The sequence below is a fragment of the Dermacentor albipictus genome, chromosome 7 (assembly GCF_038994185.2).
Source record: "Dermacentor albipictus isolate Rhodes 1998 colony chromosome 7, USDA_Dalb.pri_finalv2, whole genome shotgun sequence".
NCBI classification, from domain to species: Eukaryota; Metazoa; Arthropoda; class Arachnida; order Ixodida; family Ixodidae; genus Dermacentor; species Dermacentor albipictus.
The window spans coordinates 71,471,472-71,483,260 of NC_091827.1; the positions used below are offsets into that span (position 1 = coordinate 71,471,472).

At 50.4% G+C, this 11,789-nt stretch overlaps 1 protein-coding gene across 1 annotated transcript in view; it reads left to right on the plus strand.

The window, feature by feature from the left end:
- LOC135919728 (isocitrate dehydrogenase [NADP] cytoplasmic-like) overlaps positions 1-10,908 on the plus strand; it is a 28,850-nt gene extending 17,942 nt beyond the window's left edge. Inside the window, exons 2-5 of the mRNA XM_065453595.2 lie at positions 2,688-2,898; positions 4,016-4,320; positions 4,945-5,286; positions 10,171-10,908. Coding sequence (XP_065309667.1) covers positions 2,782-2,898; positions 4,016-4,320; positions 4,945-5,286; positions 10,171-10,657 — 1,251 coding nt within the window. The 5' untranslated portion in view covers positions 2,688-2,781 and the 3' untranslated portion in view covers positions 10,658-10,908. The remainder of the gene's footprint in view (positions 1-2,687; positions 2,899-4,015; positions 4,321-4,944; positions 5,287-10,170) is intronic.
- The last annotated feature ends 881 nt before the right edge of the window (positions 10,909-11,789 follow it).

Genomic DNA, 11,789 nt, shown 5'->3' on the forward strand with positions numbered 1-11,789 from the left:
GTGAATCATGTTCTTATAGTGTTTGTATAACTAAATGGAGCGTAATAGAATGAACCCTCAATGCAGCGATCACGCAGATTCGCAGCGACCGACTGCGAGTCTGCATGCTTGTCCGCGCACTGTTTCGCTTTCTCCGCGCGCGCGTTTTCGCACCGTGCCATGAGCTTTAGGCCGCAGAATATGAGCATTTGACAGTATACAAGCAAGCATTGTTGCGTGGGTGCTATCAGAGCTGTTCAAAAATAGTTTCATTGTAGAGACTTCGACGCCTACGGGGACTGTGATATGCCGTCGCGACGATTCAATCTTTTTTTTCTTCAAAATTCTTTGACCTTTCGATACTATTTCTCGAGTTGCGTCACACTGTATGTTTATCGGCGTTCAGCGTGCAATTTCCCGCTGCTCCTTTTGTTGTAATGTAGTGCATTAATTCATAACACAAACATGACCATATGCCATGCTTTCTTTAAATGTGCTTCTTACTGCTGCCTTTCCACTCCACTGAACTTGCCAGTATCTATAGTATCGACAAGTTCATAGACCAAACCGTCATGACATTAGTCGGGCAGCGGACTCGGGCGTGCGTCTCAGTGCGCGTTTTCAGAACATCGCAGACCGGGCGCCGTAGCAGAAATCTTCCTCGCGTCGATCTGTGCTTGCTGCATACCCGAGTTGTAGCCGATGACTGTTTGCCGGTTTTATGTTTCGCGAGCTAAGCTTCACACAGCTTCTTGTCCTGCGGCTACGTGTGAATAAGGCTGACACCGGCCTCCGTTACGTGCCTCCGGCCCTGCGGCACCGAGCAGTAGCCTACCATGTCGCGCGCCTTCAAAGGCAGCCACTACATATTGTAGTGCTTTCAAGCGTTGTAAAGGAGACACTCGAAGCGGGAAAATTTCGCCACTAAATAAAAACCGCAGCGTACGAGGGAATTTAAACTCGTTTTCAGCTCGCTTCGGAGCGCCCGAAGCAGCCGACGCGGCCGCTATGTCCACGTGATCCCTCCTAGCACGTCACGCCGACGGTGGCGCCAGCTTTTCCAGTGGTGGAGCTCGAGGCCAATATCTAACCGACGAGGAGGACTCAAAGAAGAAAGCCTTCTCCGACTCGTCCAATCCTTTGTCATATGACACATTACCTACGTTGCTGCGTACCTCAACTGGTACCGGGCTGAGCAAAACAAGCTCAACACCCTCATACGAGGGGTCTACAAGCAAGCACTTGGGCTCCCGCATTGCACTAGCACTGAACTCTTCAACCAACTGGGAGTTCACAACAACCTTTCCGAACTCATTGAAGCCCAACAACGCTCTCAGCTTGAACGGCTCACCCTTACTGAAACGGGGCGCTTTATTCTGTCCACGCTTGGCTTCACCTACCATCAGCAACAGGGCCCCAAACAACCGATCCCGACCGACATTCGTAGCTGGATCTACATAGACCCTATCCCTAGAATTATGCACCCTGAATATAACAGCTCCCGGCGCCAAGCTCGGGCCGGAGCTATCATAAAAGCCCTTGTCCACGTACCTGGCAACACATTTGTTGATGCAGCCGAATACTCCCATGGTACACGATTTGTGGCCGTCGCCACACGCGATGGAGTCCTACACCACGCCTGCAGCGTCACTACCCCCACTTCCGAGACGGCCGAAGAAGTGGCCATCGCCCTGGCCACTTTAGATCCCACCTGTCACACCATAGTGTGTGACTCTCGCTCAGCCGTTACTAACTTCAGCAAAGGCCGTATTTCTCCCCAAGCTGTTCGCATCCTCTGCGAGGCACCACACTCTAAAGACAGCATAATCTCCCTAACATGGATCCCGGCCCATGCGGGCCCTGTCCACCCACACCTGCCCAATCTCAACGAGGTCACCCACTCCATTGCGCGAGGCCTAGTCAACCGCACCGGAGTCACTGGAGATGAGTTGGACACCAGGGACAGTCTGACAACTTATAACGATCTCGTTAAGGCCTTTTACCTCAGTCGCCGAATCTTCCCCCCGCCTCACCCAAAGTTCAGCCGGGCGCAGGCTACCACCCTGCGTCTACTACAAACAAACACGTACCCTTCTCCCGCCCGCTTCCACGTTATATTTCCGGACGTCTACACTACCCCCAACTGCCGGTGCTGTGGAATTCACCCGTCTACGCATCCGCATATGCTATGGGAGTGCCCAGCACAGTACACACACACTAACACCACGACTCTCTCGTCGAGGTTGCATGGGGCTCTGCGGAGCTCCGCCGTCGACGACCAAACCTGGGCGACCCAGCACGCCCGCGAAGTGGCGGCGAGGCAAGCCCTCGACGTCCCTTCGCGGGAGGCTTAGGCCCGGCCATCATAAAGTGCTGGTTCTACAATAAAAGTTTATTCCTCCTCCTCCTCCTCACACGCAAAGAATAAACGAAAAAGAAAAATAAAGCAAAAGAAAAGAAACAGAGATGTGTGACACTGACTTTCTCCAATACCAATCGACCTGTTTTCTGCAGACAAAAAAGAAAAAGTGGTTTTGTCTGCGTACATTGCCAGATTAAACTGATTTTGCGTCGGACTCTTCGTTAGGCTTTGCAGTGCTCGGCACACGAAGAAAAGAAAGTAGGGCTGTTGCGCGCCGCGTGCTTTTGGCGCACCATTGCCGCGTCAAGTGAAGAACGAGCTTTCTTTCTCTCTCTCTTTCGCAAAGCGCGCACCCGAGCGCTGCTTCGATCCTGCACCACCAGCAGCGCGGTTGCTGTCGCTTCTTCGCGGCCACCGGGAAAAGAAGATCGCGAGACGCCATGGACAAGATCAAGTGCGGCCCCATCGTCGAAATGCTCGGCGACGACATGTCGAGAGTCATCTGGGAGCAGGTCCGCGACAAGCTCATCGCGCCCTACGTCGACATCGACCTGAAGGTACGCGAAGGCGCGCTTTGCAGCGAACAGCTGCCGCTTTTCGTGGCGCGTGCCCGATTAGAGCGGACGCCGTGCTCATCGGAGAGGAACAGCTTTCGGGCCACGTTCGGGAGACTATATTTACGAGTGCAAGAACGACTGTAAGAATAATGCAGGATCTTGCACAAACGAAGGTCGCGTCTTTTCACCATTATGGAGAACTAGCTTCGGAACCAGGTTCCCAAAGCTTAAAGGAGCTCTGGAACGCCTCTCGCCGACTAAGCTATTTGCTGTGCGCCTTAGTCATGATTCTCTCTTCATAGTCATGATTCTCTCCCTCTCTTCGCTGAGGAGGCTACGGAGGCTTCCTGCAATGGCTGCGTTCGCATTTGGATATATTTCGATGTTATTTTACTGCAATTGTGCTCAACAATTGTTTATGTAAGCTCAGTATTGAAAGAAATAACTTCTAATCCTTAGAAACAAACACACTGTGGTGTATGGCTGTTAATGCGTTGTTTTAGATCATTTTTATTTTTTGGCTGTTGTTCCGGGGTTTTTCGTTTGCATCCCGTCGCGAGGGGCCTCACGTGCACGCTGTGGCGAGCGAACGCTCTTGGCGCGCGGCGAACCATGCACGCAACGCGCGGAGTGATAACATTTCTTGGCCGAACTTCTTGCGTAGCCTTCACAACGTTGACTGCTGTGCACGGAAGTGGGTATACATAGTATGTACGTACGTCATTTAAGGATACTCCACGCCGACTTCTGGTTTACGGCGGCGCCATGTTGGGGAACCTATAGGCCTATGCGCGCGCCTGTTGATAAGGTTCCTCAAGATGGCGGAATGTAGCGGAAGCAGACGACAGCAGCGGATGTGACGTCACGTGCGTACTATGCATAGGTGTCGTTGGCCTAGTCATCCAGCTCGTTTTTGACCTGTCGCGAATGGGCAATCGTGCTTTATCCGTTTTCGTTTTGTTTTTTCTCCATTAGTTGTCGCAGTACCACAGTTAGCTCATTGGAAAGACATTTCTTTTTGGTGCACGTAACGCAGTGTACAGTGAACGGCACAACGACGACCTTGTCAGGCATGGTGATTCCGCGCCTTTCGCTCTGCCGTCGATTCGGGTCGCAGGTGTACGACCTGTCCATCGGCAACCGGAACGAGACGGACAACATGGTGACGCTGCAGGCGCGCGACGCGCTGCGGCGCTACAACTGCGGCATCAAGTGCGCCACCATCACGGCCGAGCGCGACGTGCTCGAGATGTACCAGCTGAAGCGCATGTGGCAGTCGCCCAACTCGGTGATCCGCAACGCGCTCGGTGGCGCCCTCTTCCGCGAGCCCATCATCTGCGCCAACGTGCCGCCGCTGATCAAGCAGTGGCGCAAGCCCATCGTGGTCGCCCGACACGCGTTCGGGGACCAACACCTCGGCAGGTTAATGAGTTTCCTCGTTCCTCTCTTTCTTACGGTGGCGTAGCGAAGGGGACTTCCGAGCTCTATCGCGTCCGTACTTCCCAATGCAACGTCTCGCTATCGAGGACAGCACGAATGCAGTGCAACAGGCTGCCAAGGCCTTCGCGACGCGTGCCAGAGCTAAGCGCGTGACGGAAGCCCCCGGTATGACGTCAGAGTTGGCTTAACTGCAAAAACGCGCCCGGCAGTTGGCTGCGCTTATTAGTTCGTTTAAGCAAACAATGTATCTTAGTGCGCGAATTGTAGCTTCTTGCAGCCTTATTGGGTGGGGTGGCCACAATCAACATTCAAAGTAGTTATTACGTGTAAAAAAATTAACTGGGCTTCTGCGTCACAGTTTGGTACCGCGATGTCCCCCACGCAAGCTTCAAAGATGGCAGGGGTCGAGTCTGTGGACGGTTGTCGTTGCCCATGCGCCTGTAGTCGCTTACGCGACCAGAAAAATGAGCTCATTGTTTGTCCCCGTACGACTATAGTTCGACCCCGCGACCTTGGCGGTCGTCGCTGCCGGGTCGGCCGTCTCTGTTTTCGACGCAACTTGAGCCTTTCTTTCGAGTTTTTTTTTTCAAGGTATTTCGTACGCAGGGATTTCGTGGTTCCGGGCCCGGGATCGTTGGACGTGTGCTACAAGCCGGACATTGGCTCGCCGTACCGCATGCGAGTCTACGACTTCGACGACACGCAGGGCGTGGCCGCGGTGATGTGCAACACGGACAAGTCCATCACGGAGTTCGCCTACAGCTGCTTCCAGTTCGCGCTCAGGCGCAACCTGCCGCTCTACCTGAGCACCAAGGAGACGATCCTAAAGAAGTACGACGGCCGCTTCAAGGATATCTTCGAGCGCCTCTACGAAAAGAAGTACAAGCCGAGGTTCAAAAACGTTGGCATCTTCTTCCAGCACCGCCTCATGGATGACATGGTGGCCAGGTATCAAACATCGTCTGTACAGGGACTCTCAGTGAGCTGAGCAGCTAACTCATGGATGACATGGTGGCCAGGTATCAAACATCGTCGGTACAGGGACTCTCAGTGAGCTGAACAGCTAACGACCCGTAACGGAGAACTTCAAACAGCCAGAGGCGGGGGTTAAATACGATTGAAAACGGCATCTGGTGCCTACAAGTTGCCATGATCATAACGGCAGCCCTAGTATTTCGTCATTGGCTGTGCTGTCACTGCGGCAGGGTTGGACCAATATATTTGAAACTGCGTCATGAGACGCATGCATGATACTGGGGAGATAAGCATTTGGGGAACGTGTAACATTCTAGCTGAGTTATTGTATCCTGCACAATACTCCTCATGCGTTCATAAGGATACTTCGATACATTAGTTAATTCCTCCTCATAACCCCAATTTATGGGGCCGTTTCTAGTTTATATTATTTGGCTAGCAAAAGGTAACACCCCCTCCCCCCTTATTTTCTTTCCAAATATCTCTATTAACACGTAAAAGTAACTTACGACGTTCTAGTAAAATATGCCGTTGCATTTTCGCTGCAGTCTATGGGACTAATGAGTAATAATTGCGTTTGGAGAGGATTGCTTGGAGATGATTGAAGAAAGCTTGTAATAAAGAAAGTCAGACATTCTGAAAGAGGGTACGTGATATGCGCCGTGGACAGGAAGCCAGCTATAGAAATTCTTCTGACTGCTAAGAATGAATTGAAAATATATAAGTTTTATAATTCAAAGCTAATCACCAGTGTTCGAGGCCACATCAGGATCCCTAATTCTGAGAACGCGGTGTTATAGGAGAACATTGACGGATGACAACTACTCATCCATGGCGTGCGAAAATAGCCAAGAAACTATTCGTGTTGCGGAAAACGTTGCTACAGTTATTTGCATTTGCTGTTATTGTTTTAGGAAAAATGCATCGAATATAGCGCTATTCATTGCTATTGCTTAAGCGGAAGTAGCACAGCGACCACATTCATGTAAAATTGTCCAGCTATAGGGAGATGAGGACGCATATACTGTCCACGGCCACTCCATCAAAACGGATAACCTTGTGCGCTTCGATCGAGCGGCAGTGCTCTGTGCAGCCCGCTGATTCCGCTTGAAATCAGATGATTTCAATGTTAAGCTTTCTTTGCCAACTACTCCACCGTTGGACGTGTCGTTTATCGTGGTTGTTGTTGGTTGCCTCTGCGAGTAGAAGCTGTCCCTGCTCTAGCCACAAGAACGGTTCGGGTCGGGTCGCGTAGCGACGCCGCGGGCGCTTCCGCCAAAGAGAGCGGAGAGTTTAGTCACGTGACGCAAGGCACGGTACTCGGCAACGCCGCCAGATGGTGCTGCCTTCCGCGCCGTAATTAAAGTCCCTTGATTTGAAAGTAGCGACACTCTTTGAACTCTGCCGCCGCCGCGCGACCTCCTCGCCTCCTCCTCGCCCCTTGCGCGTTCTCCTTGCGGCAACCAGTTATGCCCCTGTTTTTCTGCACGACGATTGGTCTCCCTGTCGTTGCCCTTGGAAACACGCGGATCTTGAGTTTTGCTTGTGTTTTACTTTTTCGTTCCCGCCATTTTCCTCCTGAGCACGGCTGGATCGGCGCTTTAGCTCGGTGTAGCGAACGTTGTACGCTGTGTTTCCTGCTCTATGCGCTAGCGCTATGCCGGGCTGTTGGGCATATAACTGCAGCAAGAAGCATGAAGATGGTTATGCCGTTTTTATGATACCACAAGGAAAGCGTGACGGCTTGTGCAGGAAGCAGTGGCTGCATGAGATTGGCCGAAAGAACTTTGTTTTGACAAAGAACAGCGTTGTTTGCGAGCTGAGGCGTTTCTTATAGCTCGTAGCAAAGCATCTCTTAATGCTGCATTTTTTTTTCATTCTTCCGGCCTGCTCACCAACGTTTTTGTTGTGGTTGTCCTCAGTATGCTTAATATTCTGGGGCGGCTCCATCACCTCGCACGTCGCTAACTGTTGTTATTCAGTCGGAAGGGCAGCATTATAGATTCTGCTTTGCGCGCTGAAAAAAATTATTGGCAAATATACCCTTGGTATTGCAGGTGATGAGCGTTAGCTAGTCAACATTGAGTTTTTAAAAAAGTTTTAAGGCGAAAGCCTTTAGATCTCTATGTTTCAAGGTCGCGTTGTAAACTGGAAGTATCCCGTGAGCCAAGGAAGGCCGGAGGTGACCCAAAGCATGTCCACCCCTGTATAAGAGAATGATTACCCAAAATAATTCATGATTCATTAGTGATTGACGTACGGTTGATTAGGGAGGATTAAGGTTGATTAGAGTGTATTAAAGAAGATTAAGGTGGATTAGAGCGCATTAAGACGGATTAAGATACATGAATAAAGATTAAGGTGGGTGGAGGTGGATTAAGATAGATTATGGCGGATTAAAGTGAAGGGCCGATGAAGGGTATTAAGACCGATTAGGGTGAATTAGAGCACACGAACAAGGATTAGGGGGATTAAGGTGGATAAAGGTAGACTAAGGTCGATTAATCTGGATTAAGGTGAATTATGGTTGATAAAGGAGGATTAAGACCGATTAAGATGGATTTGTGTAGATTAAGGTGGGTTAGGGAGCATGGAGTGCGATTAGGTTTGATAGAGGTGGATTAGGGTGTATTAATGTAGATTCGGACTATTAGGCAGGATTCACTGGTATTAAGGTGCCTGGATAAGGATTAAGGTGGATGAAGGAGCATTAAGGTGGATTAGGGTGTACCAAGGTGAATTAGGGTTCATTGAGTATCAAGACCGATTAGTCTACCATAATCCTCCTAATGCACATTAATCCACCGAATCCACATTCATCGACCTTAATCCTCCTTCATTCGCTTCAATCCACCATAATCCACGATAGACCTCCTTAATGCACCCTAATCCAACTTCATCGACCTTAATCTACTCTAAGCCTCCCTAATGCACTTTAATCCTCCTTAATCAACCCTAATGCTTCCTCATTCACTTTAATCTACGCTAATCTGCTATAACCGTCCTTTATTCACCTTAATCCACCCGAATCCGCATTCATCTACCTTAATCCTCCCTAATCCTCCTTCATTCACTTTAATTCACCTCCTTAGTGCACCTTAATCCTTCTTAATCCACCCTTATCCTCCCTCATACACTTTAATCCACCCTAATCCACTATAATCGTCCTTAATGCACCTCAACGCACCTTCATTCACCCTAATGCACCTTCATCGACTTTAATCCACCTTAATACACCCGAATTCATCTTAATCCAATCACTAATCAATCATTACTTTGCTAATCATTAATCATCTCTTATACGCTGCTGCACTTGCTTTGGTTCGCTTCCCGCCTTCCTTCGGTCACGTGATATTTTCTGTAGCTCACAACGGGACCTTGAAACAGAGGTCTAAGGCTTTCGCTTAATAAGCCACACACAAAGGGATGTGTCACAAGCAATACTAGATCAGACGCACGAAGTAAAGCATCTAATCATGTGGCAGAAAAATTGTATGCAGTACCGAACTCGCCTCAAAGCACCCTTTACATCGGTATAGCCCGTTCATACGGCTTTAAGAAAAAACCAACCTCCGCGTAAACGTAGCCTCTAGCATTATCGATGCTGTTGTTAGCATTCCTCAAAATTTTCAACCCCACTGGGGCGCGCAACTGGCTCAAAATAACACGCCTCCATAGAATCTTGCGGCCCGTCCTCGGGAGCCCAGGAGGAAAAGCGCGCCGTGCGCAGCCGGCAGGTGAGGAGAATCGAGGAAGAAAGCGCCGTGAGCAGGAGAGTGTCGCTACTTTCAAATTAGCAAGGGGCTTTAGCCGTAATAAAACCCCTTAAACTTCGTGAAGTAGCGACATTCTCCTCCTCCGCCTTCGCTGCTCCTCGCTTCTCCTCTCTTTCAAGCGCCCTCCTCGACCGTGGCGCCGCCTACACCGCTCGAGCGTAGCAACGGCGCCAACGTGTTCTCCTCGCCACCCAGTGGACGCTTCTCGAGCGCAATTGGCGCTGAAGCACGGCGCGAGGGCGCACGTGATGCTATTAGGCCAATAACGACGCGGTGTCGGCCAGAGCGCGCGAGGAGGAGGCTAAATTCTTCAAAGTGTGCTGCTACTTTACGAAGGGGTTTTACGCCATGATACGCCATAAGGAACGACGGAACCTACCGACTGCGACGGCGGTATCGCCGAGGTTCGGCCCTCGGGGTTCGCCGCTGGGCTTCATGTTCTGGCTAGCACGGCGGAATATACTGTATGGAAAACTGTGAACTGAAACAGCAATGCGTTTTATGACACAGATTCCGTATTTCCCAAAGCGGTTTTACATGCTAACTTTACTGGAAAACATTATGCTCTGAGAGCTGGCTGACTTTAATTCGGCCTCAAGCACGTGCTCCCAGAGAAAATATTAAAACGTCAACTAGTGAAAAGTTTATGTTCCCACATTTTAAAACATAACTGATTGATAGAACAACAAAGACAAGAGCCCATTTACTATGTATATACAACAGCAGGCCCGCCAGAGACCAAGTGGCCACAGATTCGCGCCCAGATTTCACGAATCGCACTTCGACTTCCTCTCCACCAGTTTTTTGCTCGGGCTTTCTCTTAAGCGTCTGTTGCCTCGCAGGAATATACTCCTCTAACAAATACTGATGATCACTTTTCGTTGTGGTGCACCCCATTTCTCGTTATCTTGAAATACCAGTTTCACGCAGGATCCTATTTTCTCAAGAATATCGGGGTGGCCTGGCGCTTGCTCATGCGTTAATTGGAAAGGAGTGCTTCCGGTCAGAATTATCAGTACAGTGTCGAGTGTGAAGTTCTAATAAAAGTCTTCATTAAATTTCTTTCCCCAACCTCTTCAAGGTCGTTGCGGATGGAAGGCGGCTTCGTGTGGGCCTGCAAGAACTACGACGGCGACATCCAGTCCGGGTTCGTGGCCCAGGGGTTCGGCTCGCTCGGCCTCATGACGAGCGTGCTCATCTGCCCCGACGGCAAGACGCTGATCGCGGACGTCGCCCACGGCACCGTGACGAAGCACTTCCGCCGCTACAAGGCCGGCTTCGAGACGTCCACCAACTCGATGGCCACCATCTTCACCTGGACGAAGGGGATACGGCACAGGGGCAAGCTGGACGGCGACGCCAAGCTGCTCGACTTCGCCAGGACCCTCGAGAGGGTGGTCGTCGACCTCGTCGAGTCGGGCTACATGACCAAGGACTTGGCCATGTGCGTCAAGGGGTTCGGGAACGTGCGCAGGGAGGACTACCTCAACACGTTCGAGTTTATCGACAAGGTGGCCGAGCTCATGACGCCGGCCTACAAGCAGGTGTTCATGGAACAGTCTGTTTAATTTCCTCGCTTTGTTTTCTGCGTGTTTTTTTTTTCCAAGTAGTAGTGTTTTTCCCCAATTTATTGCAACATTTCCAGCTTCTTTTGAAATAATTGCCTGTGTTATTACGACGAGAAACGATGCCGACTTTTACATTCCCAAAGATTTTTAAATATTTGTTATCTTTAGACGTTGGCGCGTGTAGACGACGCCGACTATTGTACTCTCGTATTTTTGTGCTCTACAAGGAACAAAGTCACACGAGTAATTTATATGGTAAAGAATGCGTTACTGTGTGAAAGTGTTTGCACTCGTGCTTGCAGTGCCCAACGCAATGAACCAGGGTTGATAAGCAGACAGGTATCTGTGTCTATCCAAGCATTTTTTTCTTTATTGCCTAGCTATGAACTTGCACGGATGGCCGGTTCGCTGGAGCGACGTCGGCAAGTGCATTCTCGCCCTGCCCTTTACTCATTCAAAGCCTAGCATACATGACGCCTCAGAGATGCAAACCCTGCCAATTGTCTCGGAGGCTTGAGTTTAAGAGTTACGGCGCCAAGGCATCGTGGGGTGAACGGAGCGTCGACCTTAGGTGTGCCGACGCAGTGCAGTCGAGTTACGAGGTTCTCGTTGACTGTGGACGCCGCGCGTTGGCGGCGAGGCATTCGTACACAGCTCGGCTTGTCGTGTTTAGTTAACGCTGTGTGCCTTAGTTAGGGACGGCCGGACTCGCCCCTCGTTGACGCAACGCAGGCAGAGGAAGGTGGCGGACAAACCAGTTGCGTTCTACATTGGCCGCCTCACCCTTCCCTTTTGCAACAATACCCCCTCCCCCCCCCCCCCTTCAACCGCATCGCTCTCGGCGCATTCTAATGTGGAATAAACGTGGTTTCATTAATTTATTGCACGTTGTGATCCTAAGCTGGAGAAAGTAAAAAAAAATAAGCCATGCAGATCTAACGTTCATACCTTTGTGCAACGTTTCCGTGTAAGTTTATAGATGTTAGCGCTCGCCTATACATAGTATGCACGTGAAGTCACATCCACTGCTGTCGTCTGCTCCCGCTACCTTCCGCCATCTTGGGGTACCGCATAGGCCTATAGGTTCCCCAAGATAGCGCTGCCGTAAACCGGAAGTCGCGGAGTATCGTTG